The 19056-nt window shown below is 44.9% G+C and overlaps 1 protein-coding gene across 1 annotated transcript; it reads right to left on the bottom strand.

Moving 5' to 3' along the window:
• Positions 1-1094: 1094 nt before the first annotated feature.
• LOC139803051 (GDNF family receptor alpha-4-like) lies at positions 1095-11820 on the bottom strand. The gene is made up of 8 exons (XM_071758856.1): positions 11680-11820; positions 8310-8585; positions 7534-7626; positions 6790-7135; positions 6601-6710; positions 5645-5779; positions 4951-5081; positions 1095-4650 (listed from the first exon to the last, which is right to left on the bottom strand). Exons 1-8 carry the CDS (start codon positions 11720-11722, stop codon positions 4516-4518), a joined length of 1269 nt encoding a protein of 422 aa, XP_071614957.1. The 5' UTR covers positions 11723-11820; the 3' UTR covers positions 1095-4515.
• Between the last annotated feature and the right edge of the window lie 7236 nt (positions 11821-19056).

Genomic DNA, 19056 nt, shown 5'->3' with positions numbered 1-19056 from the left:
TATTTAGTACATAATATAATGTCATTAAACATCTTTGAGTGGACAAGATTGCTCTAAAAGCTTTAGCTCCAGAGCTCTAATATTATGGTTTTGGCATTCATCCCTGTGTGTGAAAAGCAGTCAGTTTGTTTACCAGGAATTTAGATTCACATTACTGGGGGAATTAGCAGTGAGCTATTAGTCTGATTGAAGCACTTAACAATTGCTGATCATCTCCTCCTAGCCTGGGGATAATGGAGGTGATCAGCTGTAAATGGAAGGTATGTGGGGTTATTTTCATGAAGGCACTTGGTGAAAGTGCTGCATCCCCTGACCTCTGGTAACCCTGGGGTTTGCAAGAAACCCAAACACCAAGTCACTTCCTGGAGGAGAACTAATCACCTATAGGAAGAGCTTCCATTAGGGACTGAAGCTCAGCCTCCACCGACCCTCCTTCATCTGGAAAACGGTTCAGCCACAAATTCCCCGAGGTAGGAGAGATTAGCCTCTACTGGTGTGCGCCAGGGTCTGTTTTGATGTGGAGCAGGTGGCTGGTTTTGATTCCATGGCAGTGCTGAACAAACCTCTCCAGCCCAGCAGTGCTGGTTGCCTGCCTGCTTCTCTGCTGCTGTCCCCAGAAGCTTTCGCTGGTCCATGGACACCTCAGAGATTAGTGTTTTTCAGTCTTGTTTGCGTGTAAGGTTTCCAGCTATTTTAGCAAATAAAGGGACTTATGACTTTTGGGATGTATTGAAAAAGAGGCTTCCTTTCTTTATAGGTGCTGAACCTGTAGCGTTACCTTATTGACCCAAAATTACCTTTTATTGTCAGCAGATTCTACAAGGCATGTCAGGGATCTCCATCCAGGAATAAGTTCAAAGTTCAAAGTAAGTCCTAGCTTTTCCTTATTAATGTCCATGTTAAGGGATCTAAAGCTATGTCAGAGTTCTTGAAGCTGTGTCTGAAGTACAGTACAGTGAGTAATGTCTATAAAAGCAGTTAAATTGCTTTGTAAGAGATTTTAACTCTGTTCTTTGAATTTCTTTCCTATAATGCTTCCAGCAGTAGGAGACACGGAGTGTAGCTTCTGTTAAATGTGACTGAAGGCAGGAGACTTCTAGAGTTGCAAGATAAATTTTATTACTGAGATTTGGCATTATTTTACACTTTAAAAATAATCTACATTACAACAGTTAGAAGGGTTCCTCCTTGTATATGCTTGCTAAGAGCTCCATGTTAAGACTGTCAGGACAGAGAACTTTTATTAGATTATTTTTGTATTTAGACTGAAGGTAGTAATGTGATGTTGTATTTTAGTTTCTGGGGAATAGAAGCTGAGTGGTTTTTGTAAAATGCCCTGTAGTGTGGTTAAGAACTGTTCTGAGCAGGCTAGGTGGCTGTGCCAGTCTTCAAGTATCAATGGTGCTAAAAGAACTGAAGACATACTGGCGTGACATTTCTAGTGGTGGTTGTACTTGCATGCATGTATGCTGAGTAGCTGCATGCGACGTTTGGAGATCAGGTGTTACAAAAATCTAAGCAAAAATGGGTTTGTAGCATAACAGTGTGAGTACCTGTGAATGTGTTTTCAGAGGCCACCATGTATATGAAGCTGCATATGTACACGCGAAAGGGACATAGAACACTTGGAGAAAAAACCAAACTGACCTGGTTTTGCTTTAGTTTCAGTCTAGAGCAGTGTTTGAGTGTCAAGTGTTTTCCCATGTCATTCAGGACATGACAGGAGGCTGCAATTGCAATCATTAACCTTCAGAGTCGGGGTGAGGGCCTAAAGGTCTACAGTGTCCTCAACCGGACCAACAAAATGCTCAGTCTTTTTTCCATCTCAGCCTGTCTCAAAGCACTACAGTGGGGAAAGAGGGAGGATCTCAGCGCAGATGAGTGGAAGATGAATACAGCGCACTCTGTGTGTGTGTTACAGGCAACTTAGTAATCTACTCCATTACTCTTGCAGATATCTTCACTGATTTGTGGGGTGTTGGAAAGAACATTTTCTTCTTGCCTGTCACTCTCCACTAAATTTTGGAGATGATAGATGCTATTACACTACAGTCAAGAGTCTTGACACGTTTCTAGTCACAGCATATGGAGGATGGTCTACTGTAGGTATTAGAATACAGGTGTGGTCTGTTTTCATTAAAGAATGGATGATTGCAAACATGTGGAAACAGTGCTGCCTCTTGATCCAAACAGCCCTATTTCAATAGGTAATCAGAAATACCAGCACTGGTACTCCTCTTTGTCAAGAAAACAAGATTATTTGTTCCTTCTGCATGGAAATAAGATGTTGCTGCTCTGTGCAACAGAGGAGATGGTTCTGCTCCATACAGGGATTTCCTTGGCCTACCTGCCCAGGATGTAAAGAGAAGTCTGGAATTTGAAATGGAAATATTAGCACTGCAGAAGGACAATTAGTCTGATACACATCACAACATCAGATTTTGTGATAAGACAGTGACTGGGAACCACAGCATATTACCTAGCTGATGCTTTCCTGGAAACAGATAAAGCACAGGGTAGAAAGAAATACCTACCCATTCAGGATTGTAACAGTGTTTGGCTGTATATAATAATGCTCAGATCTTTTGTACCTTGTAGGATAAGCAGGGAGCAGTCTAAGTGTACATGGAGAAGCTGCAGTGAGCTGAATTTCTAGCTACCCTGAAAGCGTAGGCTGGCTGATGAGGCAACTCATGCACACAATTGACTGTGGACTATTAACCTATGCTCAGAAATCAATATATACTTAGTATACACTTAACACCACATTTTAACAAGCAAATGCAGTACAAAATAACCGCAGTTACACAGTGCACACATTTACACTCAGAATAAACAGGTCATGAAATAGAGCTCAGCAGAGGAGGAGAAGGTTGGGCAGGCAGTACAAAGGGGACAATGATGACTTGAAAATGTGGAGAGGCACAGGGTACTTGCAGCTCCTGGAGATTTTTGCAACTGAATGTCCCAGGGGTTTTGTGGTGAACACAGCTTCAGTGAGCTTCATGTGTTCCCTAAGGATTCATAAGAAGGTTGGTCCCAAGGCCAGGCAAGGTCATCCTTTGCTAGACAGGACTAAACTTAACTGGTGTTGAGCACAGAAATCCATCTTAACCCACAAACCCCATGTCTGTTACTAGCTGTGATAATGGGCAATAAAAGTGTATGTTGCAAGGGGCAAAACAGAAAGGAGCTAGAATATGACCTGTAGTATAGTTCCTTGCATTTGAAAAGGGAACTGAAAGTAATCCAGGACTGGTGTTTATCAGGGACTTTATGCATACATTTATTGAGCTCTTCTTGCAACCCACCCATGAGCACAGACTTCTAATCTTTAGGATGGTGCACTGTGCCTTGACAGGCTTGAGGAATGGACCCATATCAACCCCATGAACTTCTAACAAGGCCAAGTGCAAGGTCCTGCACCTGGGCTGGAACAATCCCTGATATCGATACAGATTGGGAGATGAATGGATCAAGAGCGGCACTGCAGGAAAGGACCTGGGGATACTGGGAGATGAACAGTCAGATGTGAGCCAGCCATGTGCACTTGAAGCCCAAAAAGCCATACTTTTTACTGCGTCCACCAAAAGAAGCATAGCTAGGAGGCTGAGAAGTAATTCTTCCCCTCTGTCCTACTTGGGAATCCTATGTCCAGCAGTAGGGTGCTCAGTACAAGACAGAAATGGAGTGGGTCCAGAGTAGGCCACAAAAATGATGTGATGAGAGGGCTGTAGCACCTCTCCTATGATGAAAGGTTGAGACAATTGGTGTGGTCTGGCCTGGAGAAGAGAAGGCTCCAGGGAGAACTTTCAGTATATAAGAGGGTATCATTATAAAGAGAGACTTTTTGCCAGGGTCTGTAGTGACAGGACAAGAGAAAGTGGTTTTAAACGAGAGTAGGTTTAGATTGGTCATAAGGAAGAAATTCTGGGTGGTGAGACACTGGCATAGGTTTCCCACAGAAGCTGTGGGTGCCCCATCCCTGGATGCATTCAAAGTAAGATTGGATGAGGCTTCGAGCAACCTGATCTAGTGACAGCTGTCCCCGCCTAAAGCAGAAGGGTTGGACTAGATGATCTTTAAAGGTTCCTTCTTACCCAAACTATCCTATGATTGTTTGCCTGAGGAACAGCTCCAGAAGCTTGGCTGGTAGGATAATCACTGTGTAAGGTCCCTCTCTGCAGTCTGAAAGCAAACCCTGCACAAATTATGACAGAACTTGGACCTTTACTTAGAATACTGTGGTGGTATATTAGCCTGACTGCTACTCAGAATGCTAACATGGCAGAAGCATGGTGAGCACCATTTCTACAGAGCTCAGTGGAGACTGATAGGGGGGAAGTGGGGTGCAAGTTGTGGGGAGTTTTTCAGTGATTGCTGTTTGGAGTTAAGGCTGTTCCATTCCTTTTTTCTGGAAGCTTTCTGTTTCCAAAAGGTAAAGCAGTAGTTGGAATTGCCTGGATATGGAATAAGGTTAAGACTCTGGGAAGGGAAAATGCTGTTTATGCCAAGTTACAGGGGGCTTAGCAACAGGGTCAGGAGCAGAGCCAGAGATGGCCAAGAAACAGCAGCTCCAGAATACACAGAGGAGGCCATAGGCATACTGCTGTGTGCAGAGGTGTCTCGCTGTGTCTTCCCTTCAGCCACCTAGGAAACGAGGAGGAATGAATCCCAGTTAGACACATTTATGTTCAAATGTCTGGCTGCAGAAACTCCAGTCTGAGCTCTAATCTAGACTACAGGAAGTTCCTGTGGCCAGACACCAGGGCTTCCTGTTGCTGCTGGTCTGTGGAAGGAATAGCTTGAGGTAAAGTGGTCCAGAATCCTGCATGTGGCATCCCTCATTTTAAGGTCCAAAATCACACATTTCCAGATACAAGGTTTTTCAGCTACTGTCTCTAAGTCATTTGACTTGTTGCTTTGTGAAGACAACAAAGCAGTGCATACCTGGAACATTTCTGAAGCTAGGGATGTGCTGGCACTGTCTCCTTGGAGGCTTAGGGAAGATGAATAAAGTAAGTCTTCCTGTCCTTTTAGAGCTGTCAGCTTCAGGTGCATTTGAGACCAAATGGTATTTCCTGCAAACAGAAGTAGAGCAAGTCTTACTGTGCTTTTCTTGTGCATACCTTGGAGTCTAGTTAACAGGAGTCTCGGGGAAGCTATTTTAGGAAATTCAGGCTGTGTGGCTTTGATTTAGAAAACACATATTCTCTGTTTCATGAGTGGCCGAAAATGTTAGTTTGTGAGGTTGAGCAGACTGCAAAGCCAACTTACACTATTCTTGTGTCCTTCTGGGGTTTCCCCACCTGTCTGTTTTGTAAGGGGTAGGTATGTAGTGCCTCAGATGGGTTGTCTAAGTTGTAGGTCTATGTATAGTGCTGGGTGTAAGGCTTTTCTATACAGCAGGAGGTGGTTTTTAATCATGAATCATTTATCCAATGATGCTGGTTTCTTTTATATCCTTTGGAAGCTTTTACAAATATAAAATATTTAAGTCTTATTAAGGTCTGTTGCTAAAATGCTAGGGAGATCATGTAGACACTATGCAAGAGCAATGCAGTGTAGGATCTTAATATCAACAGGGTTTTAATTTCCCTGTGCTGAGCTGTTTGTCTGATTTTTTGATATGACTGATGCTTACCAAGGCATTTGTTGCTCTGAAACATGCCAAATATCTGATCACACTTCTCCTTCTGGTTGCCACTGCTCTCACACGTACACCACAGGGAGACCTCCACACTGGAGTTGCTGACATAGTTGGGTGTCATGGGCGTGCCTGTCCCAAACCCCCAGAAACTGGAATCAGGATTTACTTCACCAAATGAAAGCAGTATCATGAACAGCTGGTAGCAAAAGGCACTGTGCCTGGTGTAGCTGGCAACACTGTATGCCAAATGCCTTCTGCCAAACCAGTGCTGCACACCTGTAGTGTGCCATTCAGCCAGAGTCCACTTAGCACAAAAACAGCAAAGATGTCTCGAAAACCAGAAGGTGTAGTCTAGTTTTACAGCTTCTGAAATGCTTCTGCTCTTTACAGCTCCTTTTTTGAGCCACTCTGAAAATATTGTCAGTGAACACCTGAAACCAAGGATGACCTTCCTTCCATCAGCTGGCAGTGCCATGTTCTGTCTGGCTCTCAGAGGGCAGTGTCAACAACATTAACAAATCATCAGGAGTCTAAAAGTCAGACAGTGAAGGAATGTCATGTTTAATCACTGCTGTGATGGGATATAACTCCTGCAGAAGCAATGACGGTACAGGCTCTGAGAGCCCTCTTGGTCAGGCATTTAGAGCTGCTAATGGCATTTGCACCAGCTGATGATGTAAAAAGGTGTTCGAAAATCACAGGCAAGTGCTGCTGATTTGACAGCAGAGGATGGGACAAAGTAGAGCAATAAATGCTGTGGAAAAGCTCTCTTTGGACTGCATTTACCTCAGAAGCAAGCAGCAGCACTAGCATCAATTAGGCTAAGGCATAATCCTTGCTACACTGAGCACAATCAGGAGAGCAAGATGTGCCTTCACAGCATCAAGGCATGCCTGCAAGTCTGTGTCCTGAAAACATCCATCCTGTACATTCCTGAGGACATCACTTACCAATCATCCCCATGTAAGCCTGCAGGCATGCAGCATGGTTGTGCTGAAAGCAGCCATCTGGAGACACGTCTGCAGGTTGACAATTTTGTTGAAAGTCAGCCAGTCGGGATCTGTAGGAAGGAAAATGAGACCATCAGTGTCTGTGCTCTTCTCATCTCTTGACTAAATGTCCACTGCTGCCAGACCTACTTGCAGATGTGGTCCTCTAGGCAAGAGTCCAGAAGCCAGAGGCAGTTGGGTTTGGTGTTGTACTGGAAGGAGCAATCAGGAACAATGGTTTTCCGTCGTCGTTCTCCACAAAGTTCATCTTGGCATGGACAGAATAGGATCCTTTTGGTGAAATCTTCAGGGACTTTCTCAAAGAAATTCCTGAGCCCTCTGTGGCACTTGCGACGGTCACACGTGTCCTCACTCCCCACTCCCCTGGTGCAGATGGAGGCGTAGTCTGTGCGCAGACGAACACACTTCTTGCTCAGGTTACAGACATGAGTTGCTTTCAGGCATGGATTTGTTGCACCTCCTGCTAACTGTGAGTCTATAAAACCAAAAGAAACCCAGAAACAATGAAGCAAGGCTCCACAAGAAATTCTGTGTGGAAATAGGAGTAGCCCTTACTTGATGGTCAGACCCATAAAAGAACAAAGCAACTTGTGCCTCTAATATGGCATTATAGTTATAAAATCATATTTTTGATTGGCTCATGTTAGGGTGTTTGTTTCAGAGACCACATCATTGTGGGTTATTCCCTGCCTCATGGGCCTGGATCTGTGATTAAATTTACACTTGGTAGGGGGGATGGATTTCAGCAAATACATCCAGAGCAGGCATTCCTCTGATTAAAGGGACCAGAACCCCAAATTGTTATTCTTAATAATTTTCAGGATCTGAAAATAGAATGGGCAGCACTGTATCATGTAACCATACAATCCTTACCTGATACCAGAGCAGCCAGTTTATTATAATCTGTCTTCCAGTGCTCTTCATTTGCTGGATTCTCATAGGGAGAAGTCTCCAAATTGAAATAACCTAGGCAAGATACAAGATATTTTATGCAGTGAGACAAATGCTTTGTGGCCAGTTTTTTGTTGTTTGTTTTTTAATTTTTTTTTTTTTCTTATTTGTGCCTTACTGGGTCCTCAGGCTGAAGTTCAGGGATGCTCTGTCTTGCTCAAAGCCAAATGCCAGGAGTGGTTCTGCTGGAGGTGCAAAGGTATTACTGTGTAAAACTCACATTGCATTTTGTCATCAGATTTCCTTTGGCTGAAATGTGGTTTATGCTGTTTTTTGGGTTTTTTCAGCCTAAGTAGAGGTAAAATGTTTAGCATGGACAGTCTTTAGTGGGAGGCAAAGCAGCAGCATCCCTCTAAAGCTGGAGTGCAGCAGCATGCTCAAGGATGCCCTTATGTCATGATCACATCTGTTTGCAGTGGTGGACAGATGTGACTGTTTTGAGGTGATTCTCACTGGAGTCACCCCTCCCAGCACAACTCCCCCAGGGAGTTGTCTCTTGGGGTCCTTGGTGTATTTGAAGGGACAGGACAGATGAGTCTTCTCTGCTTATCAAACAGAGCAGCAATGAATTATCTTCTAGGAGATGTGGTTCCAAAGTGATACCTGCAGTGCTGGGAAGTGTCCTTTCACAGCTGTGTTTGGAGGGGGCAGGGGTGAGCCTTACTAGTACCTTGCAAATTTAAATTATTTCAGCTCACCGTCTGTCATGCTGGAGTGAACGGTCCAGAAAACGCGCAGGCAATGCTCCTGCCTCTTCATGCGCCGGTGACACTTGCAGTGCAGCAAGGAGCTGTTCCCGAGCTCTAGCTCTGCGTTCAGACATCGCACCCTGCTGTCATGGTCCAGTGGGAGAAAGCGAGCCCTAGCCAGGGCACAGTTTTCCAGGATCCTGTAGGTGGCATTGCAGGTGGAGTCCGAGAGGCAGAGCTGCTCTGCTGCGAGGCAGTTACTCCTTGGCAGAGCCAGGAGGTCTCCTGGTCAAGTAGGGAAAAAGATCGTTAGAATCACAGTCACGAAGAATGCCACACAAGCACCTTGTCTTTGCTCTGCAGGCAGTGAGGACTCCTTTCCAGGAGGGGTCTTTCATACAGAGCAGTAAAGAACAAGAGCTGCCTCCATTTAGAAACAAAAGGATGAGTATTAATGTATGAAAGTGGGGAAAAAAGGTTAAAGAAAAGTTTCATATACATATTCATATACATATTTTTTTTAATTCTAATTTTTTTTATAAAACCTTTTTTTTAATCACCCTTAAGTCTTTTCAACTTGGCCAGGATCAGGGATGGTTCTGTGTTTTATGGAGTAATAAATCCCTGTAGGAGCCCTGGGGTTACTGAAGCCTGCTTTGAAGAAGCTTTTCTCTCTGACTAATGAAAACCGCAGTGCAATAGGCACATAGCACCCTGCTGTGAGTCAGTGCTGCTGCTGTTGCTGAAGTGTATACTGGTAAATAAGAGATGTACTGAGGAAGCCATTTGTAGGGTGTAAAAACAACTACTTTACTGAGCTTTGACACTTCAGAATGCATATTTTTTGCATAATGGAATAAATCCTTAAGGTAATATGCAAATAGCTTCATATAGAAGTGCTGATGTGCAATCTTTTTATATATATAGGCCCCAGTCCCTGAAATCCCTGCCAAAAGTGCTGGGGTGCAGGCGTGGTCCATGCCAGTTGTCATCTGATGGGTGTCATCTGAACTCCAAGTCTGTGTGTGTGTGTGTATGTATTGATCATATATATATCCACAAACATATGAACCACCTTATGTGGAAGTATTAAATAATCTCAATTTAATAATATAATCTTTAAAATTAATTTTCTTTCAGCTTCTAAATTTTTTTTCTATGGACCCTTGTTTCCTAAGGGTAATCTGGGGTGATCCTTAGCACTACGTTGTCACAGGTACGCGAATTCAGTCCGTAATCTTTCTTCACTTCTTTAGTATAGGAATGTCTATTTACAGCACAGCTACAGAGAAGACCTGGGACTAGACCCATTCCTAATAAAATTTATGTATAAGATAGTATGTTTCTTCCTTTCAGGACAATTTTGCTTGGCTGGTTTTAGGAAATGACTGTGCTGAGCCCTACATCTACCTTTAATGTTCTTTGGGTACATGACCCTACCTATCATTTTCTTGTTGAGCAGATGCAGTAGTGCTATTTCTGTCTGCCTTCACTATGGGTTAGAGAAGAATCTTGGTACAGCTCATTATCTTATATACCACCTTCACAATCTAATTTGTTCTCTCACTTCTTTCACTTTTCCTGCCTTCATCAGTTTATTTGCTGTAAGCAGTAGGATGCTAGTCTGCTAGTAGTATGCTAGTCTGCTTCTCAAACTTTTTCCACAGCCCAGTAATATTATCTAGGTGTCTCTTTCTGTCTCTTGTACAAATTTCTTTTTTTCTAGCAGCTTATGGTACTTTGTTGTTCATCTGGCTGTCATGTAGGGACTACACGACTTTGTAATCTCCCTGAAAAACAAACCTCTCACCAAAAATACTTTGTACCCAGCACAGTGGGTTTGATCAGGCATTAAACCTAGGCAAAACCTTAATGAACAGTCTGTGACTGCATCCCGTAAGGCTGCAATCAGTACACATTCCCCACACCAAATCAGTCCATTCTCTCCAGTAGCTTTTGGAACCCTGAACTGAGGGAACTGATCTAACACCCTGGCCAAACCACAGTACTATCCTCCCAGCATCCCATCTGCAACAGAGGCTTGCAGCCTTGAATTCTGCTCAGCAAACACTTGAAGTGACATTTTTAAAGTGTGGAAGTGACATGGTAGTTGCCACAGTGGAGCAGAGCTGGGTGTAGGTCAGTGATGGACTGTGTTTCTGTCACAGGCCTGTACCAGATGCTTCAGGTGAAGGTGCTATAAACCTCAGATTTAAAACAGGCATTATTTAACAGCTATGACATTGTCTTAAGCCCCGATACTTCCCATGTTGTTACATTTTTTTAAAAGTTGTCTTAGTATTCCAGATAATAATGTGAAAGAATGGGAAAGGCAATTCTTTCCTCTGGTTTAGGTTGCAAAACATGTTAAGGATGCATATGTATGGGACTTCCTTCTATAGTTTGTTGGTTTGGTTTTGGTTTTTCATTTTGCTTTGTTTTTTTAAAAAAAGAAAAAAAGGTAATAATTCACAGACTGCAATTAGTTATACCTTAGAAAAAGGTGACTGGTAATACAATATCCCTCTATTCAGCCTTTTTTACTCCACACTCTGTAATACATGTATGTATTATTTTGATGCCCCAGGTGCAACATGCTGTTGGAGGAGAGGACAACTGCAGAAGGCAGACTGTTCATTCGGTAGGCATAGCTATCAATGAAGTGTTAGCTATGGAAATTGTGGGAAATCTATTGTAATCATGTGGCTGATTACACGTGTCTGAAGTGCTACTGAGGTCTCAGTGCAATAGCCCGTTTTTGTAGCAGTCATTGTCATATTCAGGATCTACATCTTGTTCTGAATGCAGCACACTGGCATCCCACGGCCACGGTTTCTAGATCTCCAGTCACATCAGCCATGCAGACTGCACAAGAGGTGAACTGGAAAAGAAAAATTTCTATTCTCAGCTCTTGCGACTCGGCAGAGTAGAACAAACCGCTGCATGTCTGCAGGAGCCCCTCGGATCGGTCCCTACAAGCCGAGCCTCCTCTCAGTTACCAGCTGCAGCGTTCCGAAAGGGGTACGCGGGTAGGGAAGGCATCGCCATCGCAACCCTCCAGGGGAAGGCAGCGTGCGGGGGGAAACCCGCCGGAGCCGGTTCCGACGGGCAGATGCTGCTCCCGCCGCGCCGAGCGATCCGCTCCCGGGTCTGCTCTGGGCTGCGGGACGGGATCGGTCCCGAGCCCCCCGCGCTGCCCCGACACCCCGCAGCCTCCCCTCGCGCCGCCGGTTCGCGGTTCGGCTCGGAGGAGCCTCTCGCCTGTCCCCGATGGGGAAGCGGGTTCTGCCCGCCGGCCGAGCGCCGCAGCCGGTACCGGGGAAGGGAGCCCGAGAAAGGGACCCCCGGGAGAGGGACGGGACCCGCCGCAGGCAATTACCGGCTCGGGAGAGGAGCAGAGCCAGGAGCACGGCGAGCCCCATGCTGGAACTGCAGCCACCGGACGGTCTCTGCGGCCGCACCACTCATGCTGCGTTCAGCCCCCGGCCCCGCCGCCCCGCCCTGGCCCCGCCGCCCCGCCCTGGCCCCGCCCGGCCCGGGACCCACCCCGCCGGGCGTTGTGCCCCGGCGCTCCCACCGACCCACTCAAGGCGGCGGTTGTGCTCGGAGCAGCGGCGGGGCGGGCGGTGCTGGGGCGGAGCTCCGCGGTGCCCGGGCCAGAGCTGCGAGGGTGGTTCCGAAAGGTCTGTGTAAGAGCGGTGAGTGTGTTGCCCCACGGAGCACGGAGCTAGAGGGAGTGCAAAGCTGGCGGTGGTCAGAGAGGAGCCCCCGCGGGCAGGGCTGCGATTCGGTAAAAGAAAGTAATTCTCAAGCAGAGCGAATTGGAGGAAACAGATGCTAAGCAGGCGTTCGAATAAATTCCCTTGCTGTTGCTTTGCTCCTTTGCAGGAGAGCGGAGTGAGCTGCCGGCTCCTTGCTTTTGGTTTGTTATGAAGGGTCTTACTTTACATTATCTGTTTGTTGCTGGCTTTGCTTCGATGTTAGCATTCACGGAGGATGGCGTTTCTGAGAGTCTGCCCGGCACTCAGGCAGCTGTGCTGCTTTTTCAGCTGATTCTACTTTTTAGTTTGCATCCTAAGGTCAAACTAACCAATGCAAAGAAGTAACAGTCCAAGGTGTACACACCAAACATTAGTGTATAAAAATTAGGCAAACTTTCTGTAGGTTGATGGTTTGTACAAGTAGAGAGACCTGCCTCATCTTCCTGAAAAGCCCCACCGGGAGGGTAGCAATTATGTAAACACATCAAGTATTCACACTCCTGCTTACTGCAGGGAGCTGCTGTGGGAAAATTCTGCATGGGAACAAGTTGTCCATAAACATCAGGGGCTCTTAACTCCATCCTTAAAAAGGAGAGAAAAATCGTTCTCACCATGACTCAAGAAATTCTGATCAGAGTCTAATAGTTGGAGGAGCTTATTGAAAATGGTGGATGAGATGGAGCCTTTGTTATTTTATAGTAAATTGTTTGAAGTTTACTTGGAGGAAACAGAGCAGTTTGAAGAAAAACTAGGAGCAAAAATATTTACTTATAATGACAACATGTTGAAAAAGAAGTGGGTTGGTCCTGTGAAATTCTCTCTCTCTTTTTTTTTTTTTTTTTTTTTTTTTTTTTTTTTAGAAATAATAATAAGAATGTACAAGTGGATCTGAAAGTTTCTAATCATGATCCAAATTATAACTGCAGCATAGTAGAAACCTATTTTGATGATTACTATGGCTGGAATATTAGCACAGTTGTGTGCAACTTGTGAGGAGTAGCAGGCAGGAGGAGAGGAAATGTTGCTCTCTGTCATACTTGCTTTGTGGATGTAGTAGCGTCTTTTCTAAGCAATTTGAGTGAATTTTAAAAGGGAAGAAAAGTGGGCACAACCTTTTATGTTCCAGGATGCCTGGCAGTAAAGCCAAACAGAACCATCCAGTGCACATGATAGCTTCCCAGACATCATCCCTGGTTACACAAATACTTTGCTAGATCTGGTTGTAGCTGACAGATGTAACTTTTTGAAAATATGAATGCAAAGGGCAATTTGGGTGGTGGTGGTTGTCAATCTGTGATCCTTACTTTCTGGTTTGCTGTTTTTATGCTTCTCCTAAGCAAAGACAGATTTCAGTAGACTCAGTGAATGGATAGCCAGCATCTTCCAGGAGAAATGCCTGGAGAAGAGAAAACAGCATGTGTGCCTTGGGAAAGGAAAAAATACAAACAATTAATCTTAACATCAAGCTCTAGGAAAATTATGGAACACATAAACAATTGTTAGCATGTGGAAAATAACAGGCTTGCTGTTTGTATCCTAGATGGATTTGTCAAGAACCCACACAATTTCTTCTGCAACAGGGTAACAGCTGATGTGAGGAGGGAAGGAAAAGTGGGTATCATCTGAACTGGGGATTTTTAGGGACTGGTCAGTCCAGGTTGGTACAAGAGAATAGTTTAGAGGATTTTTCAAGTTTCTTTCCAGACTGTTTTTCTGATTCTGAGATTATAAATCTTCACACAAAGACCACGAAAATGATTCATAAACTCAGCTTTGAATTATGTTTTGCAGCAGCTAAGAAAGGGAAAATTCTTCCTTCCGTGTTAAAGCTGAATGCTGTAAGTTTTCAGTGCTTTCAGCTTGCCTTGGCAAGTGGCCCAGTAGAGGAACACTGACTTGAAGAGTTGGCCAATTCACTACACATGACTCCTCAGCACAGCCTGACTGCAGTGGAGTGGTCCCTTTCTCAGTTGTTGCATACTTACTTGTCTTTGCCTGGGACCCATGACATACAAGGTTATTTGGTTATCCCCGCCTGCCCACATGCAGAGCAGCACTGTAACCTCGTTACAGGTCTCAGAGAGGTGGATAATTAGCAGTCTCTCATGACCAGGGCTTTTATCACTCTTTCCATTTGAAATTGTATAGGCCAACTCTGACCTGTGGATGTCATCCATCAGCGTAATGTATAATATCTCAGGAATCAGTTTCTCTAATTCCGTGCAAGGTCCAGGCCTTTGACCTTTTCAAACAGTTGGAGAAACAGTGATAACTCTGATGTGATTTCCTCAGCTTTTAGCACCAGTCCTATGGTTTCTATCATCTATGCTGCTCATTGCAGGTTTATATAGGTCCTGGCTGATTTGGGGTTAGTGATGTCAGCAGGTCCTGTGATGAAACAGGTATGTCACTAAGTAAATATTTCTTAGGTCTTTGCCACTATATTTCTTCATACAAAATTGAAGTGTTAACCTTGTGTGTCAAGGTTGCAAGGGGATTAAATACATGCAAAAATTGGTCAGCATGTTCCTTTCCTTGTCCTGACAGATTTGTCCACAGCATCTTGTCAACACCTACTGCAGTGAGCACCATTCTGTTCATAAGGCTAAGCAGTACCTGGGCAGTTTATCATCACTTCAGTACCTAAACACAAACCTGGGAGAACTGTTAACCATTTACACCCTGGGGCCTTGAGGAACAGAGTTGCCCATGCTCATCAAGGAAGCCAATTTACATGCCAGATCATTAAGCCCAGAGCTATGCAGTCATATGCATGTTGTAACACTCTTCCTAGTGTCTAAAGAAAGTTTGCTCCTCAGCAACTGGTTGGAAGGTGCAATCTCTGCATATGTATGAGTTGCTGGGCTGTTACTTCAAAAGAGCTGAGGCAAACATTCAGAAAAGTAGTTTGTCACAGTCAAGTAAGCAATCAAACCTTGCAGAAACAGAACCAGTGTTATTACAGTGGAAGTTCCTTTCTACTGAATCCTCTGGAGTAAACCACCTTCCTCTGCTTGAATTCTCTCAGGTAACTACTGTGCTGCCTGGCGTGCACTGGGGTTTGAAGAAAACTGTTTGCAGGGTGCTTAGGTATCAGGTTTGCATTACCTGTTTCACCCTTATTTTGTCATCATGGAGACTGTCACAGAGAATCATCAGCCAAAGAGAACTACTGCTTTTACAGCAGTCTGGGAACTCTCTTGTCATCCTGGCCCACTGCAGACAGTGTGGCCACAATATCGTAAATTTTCTCCTCTCACCCCTACCTTCCCACCCTGGAATGCTGCTTTTTGTTTTTGTTTTGTCATTCTCAAGTCTGGATCTTCTGGTCCTTGCAGTGCAGATTACAGTTCCACTGCCTCTAATGGAAAACAGCACCAAACTTCTTGTTCTTGAAATTCATTGGAGCTATTGCAGTTTGTCTTTTTCATGTCGCTTTCAGGCCATGAAGGTCTTGATACAGTGCATGAAAGTTTTTTCTGTAGCACATGAAGAACTCTTTCAGCAGGTTTGAACACATGGCAGGCCACGTTTATGCTGTCTTGTTGCACATGGTGTGTGAGGTGCAGGCAGGATCCTCTGTGGAACAAGGATTCCATTCACTGTGCTGACGCTCTTGCCTCCTTAGTTGTTCTCTGGTGGCAGGAAGATCCCTGCAGTATCTGCAGAAGGATAGTTTTGTTTTCCTCTTCTGTTCAAATCAATAGTACTGGACAGTCCTTTCCAGTAAGGACTTTTTGCTGGGGAGCACTTTTAAACAAACCAAGAACATGAATCATTAGTTTCCCTCTTAAATGACTATATAACACTATATAAAGCAAGTAGCAGTTCCAGAGGTGTACTAGACATTTATTCTCTACATCTGTGACTGCCGGAGCCCATGAGGAGTGGGTTTGACAAAGTATTTTGTTTGCAGTATGTGTGGAGTTATTCAGGTGTCCCTTATTTTGTGTAGTACTAATCCTGTAAAGATCACAGCACACTGGTCGATGCTTTTGCTGCATTTTTGAGGATGTGATATTTATAACCCTCTTTGAGTCAAAACCAGAGCATGTTGCAGCAGAATGCAGAAGAAGCTGAGGCTGTGGCAGCTGAGCCTGGGTCATTTATAAGGAGTACTGTCAGAGCACTACTGCAGGAGGCAGCACAGAGGAGGGCTGTGCAAACACTTCTCTGGCTGGGATAATATTTACAGCGCCACACTCTGCTCTTTACAGGGCTAGAGACAGACAGCAGACACTCACAGCTCATATTAACACCTGTACATTACAGAAATATTAACCTAATGTAAACAGCCCGGCAGAAGTTAATGTCTATATTCATAGCAAATCAAATAAAAACCTCTTTCATTTCCTACCGTGAGAGCTGGTGCCCTAAACTGCTCTGGCTGCTCATTGCCAAAGAAGGTTCAGGGGCTTGACCTCCAAAACAGCTTCCCAAGTGTTGGTGGTAGTACAGCAATGGCTGATGTGCATATGCTTGCATGACAGATTCAGCAGCAGTCCAAGTAATGAACAGCTCAGAAGAAACATTATTTGTAACAGGAAAGCAAAAGTGTTTCTTCAAGACAAGAAAGCAGGAGCTGCTTAGAACAGCACTGCTCTTCTACCTTACAGCTCAATTTTTTCAGACACATCTACATAGAAAAAGTAAGAAGCCTTAATAATTCATTAGACTAGATTTTGATTCAAAGACATTTAAGGGCCCAAGGTGATCCCATTGTTCTGCTCCTGGTACATCCATGATGTATGTCAGGGCAGCTACTTGCTCAGTCCTTGTCTCAAATGAAGCTAAATTAGCGTGCAGGACAGTGGATTTGGCAGAGGCAAGACAGACCCAGGTCTTTAGGGGCAGCAGCTGTTCAGGGGTATGTACTGTACTGAATATGATAACAGAAAAATAGTGAAACTGAAAACAATTTTACTGTTTCTGTAGGTTGGCAAGGTACTTAAGTAGGTATGAGAACAATCAAATCACAAAACATAGATTATTTCCCCTTGAGTCAGTAGCAGCCCTAAACCTGCTTTCCACAGTGAAATGGACTGGGTTTCCATCATTCCAGCTATGAGACAGAGGACTCCAAGGCACATTAGGCAGCAAACATCAGCGGTCCCACTCTGTTCCCATCTCTCAGTGCTTTGGAAGACAGAACCAGGGGAAGCAGGCTCCAGCTACTTGCAGTAGGTTTTTATTTTAGTCACCCCTGTATATGTTTTCCTCTTTGCATGTAAAAGAGATGGTCAGCCGTGCAGGGGCTGTTTACTTTAAATCTTATCAGCAGCATTAGGTGCTTTAGAGACTATCAGGAAAGACCCAGGTATGAGCCGCTCCCACATGGCAGGACTTTGGACCACAACACAGAGCTGATCCATCCAGATGGACCAGGCTTTCCCTGCTAGTTCTGCCCCTGGCAACAAGGTTTCTAGGAGTTCCAGTTTCTTTGTCCTCAGAAAACCCCTCTCTTCCCTCCCATCCCTTTTGTTCTTTTTAAGCATCCGACAAAATGTTTGGTTCAGCGGCTGTCAGCAAGATATTGTTGTCAGTCAACGCGGATACCTTACTGGGCTCTGGGAGGCTTTAGCTGAAGTTTTTATACAGAGGTGAAGGTTGGTCAGTATAAATGTAAAGGGAGACTTCATGTGCCATATGCCATGTGCTCCAGAGCACTAAGGCTGTTTGGCTGACAGGTGAGAAAGTAAGGCTTGCCACTGAGATTTTGCATACAAGCCAAATGGGTAAAACTCTTTTGTTGGCTTGGTTTGGTTTTCATGGCAGTATATAGACACTGTTGTGCTGGTTTTCATTTTAACTAACCCATGCTAAAAAGAAGCTGTGCCAATAGCTGAGGCACCATTGCAGGTATGTTCATGCACTTCTTTTATCCCAATTATCTAGGTAGCTTGTGTTAAAATGGAAGATGTTCTAGCCTAGATCCCCAGGGGCCCTGCTCAGTGGTAGGCTGCGTGGTTGAGGAGGTTGGAGAACTGTGAGTGACACAGAAGAGTACAGCACCATCTCCTCTTGATGAACACATAAACAGAGGCTACTGTACTGGAGTCTGTAGCCCACCTAATGCTTGGGGGTGGAAAAAAGCCTCCTATGCAAGCCTAAGAAGGCTTTGGAAGACCAGGTATTGTGCAGGGCCCTTTGTGCTGTCTCTCACAAGAGACCATTAGCACCTGCGTGCTTTGGTCTGCTCAAACACGTTATTTTACCAGTCAGAAGTTACAACTAGCAACAAAATCCACAGCGTTGCTTTTAAACAAGACAAGAAACATTCACTCTGGATCTTGACAACAGCAGCTGACAGCACAGTGTGTTCAAACTCCATGCACGTTTGGTTGTATTCTCACAGGTAATACGGTTGCCCATCTTCCAGTAAACTGCTCACCAGGAAAGATCTCTCCATGCTGCTTCTGTGATGCTCTGCAAGGAGCAAAACTGCCAGTCAGATATTGGCAGGTCCTTTATGCAGTAGGAAATTTTTTTTTTTTTTTTTTGCAAGTTTACATGCAGTGCTAGTCTGAACTCCATTGCTGTGTGCTGTTCAAAACTTGGTCCTTGCCCTGAAGCTACTGTGAAAGTAGTGCTTTCTTTTACCAATTTAAGCCAGTTATCCAAGAGGTGTCTTGGATCTCTCAAAAAGCAACAGCAGCATTTCACCTGAGAGACATACAGCTAGTGCTGTGCTGGGGTTAGGAAGATGTATGTGTCAGTGACCAAAACCCAAACCACACCAGCCGTCTACTTGGACGAGTGTGTTTGGAAGCGTATTGGAGAGCCCGCCCAAAAAAAGGCCGTGTACTTGGAACAGGGTTTACAGAACAGGGCGGAGGCAGTGCACAGAGCCCCCGGGAACGCCGGTGGCCCCGCAGCCGCTGCGGTGAGCGCTGTCCCCGGGCACAAACCGTTCCCAGGGAGAGGTTATCCGGGGCCTTCACCTCCCGCTCTGCACCTGTAACCACGCGTCCCGCCGGGACGCCGGAGGCTGGCCG

Source organism: Heliangelus exortis, chromosome 15 (assembly GCF_036169615.1).
Source record: "Heliangelus exortis chromosome 15, bHelExo1.hap1, whole genome shotgun sequence".
Taxonomy (NCBI): Eukaryota; Metazoa; Chordata; class Aves; order Apodiformes; family Trochilidae; genus Heliangelus; species Heliangelus exortis.
Note: the sequence above shows the minus strand (reverse complement) of the source record. Positions and strands in the feature narration are given on the sequence as shown.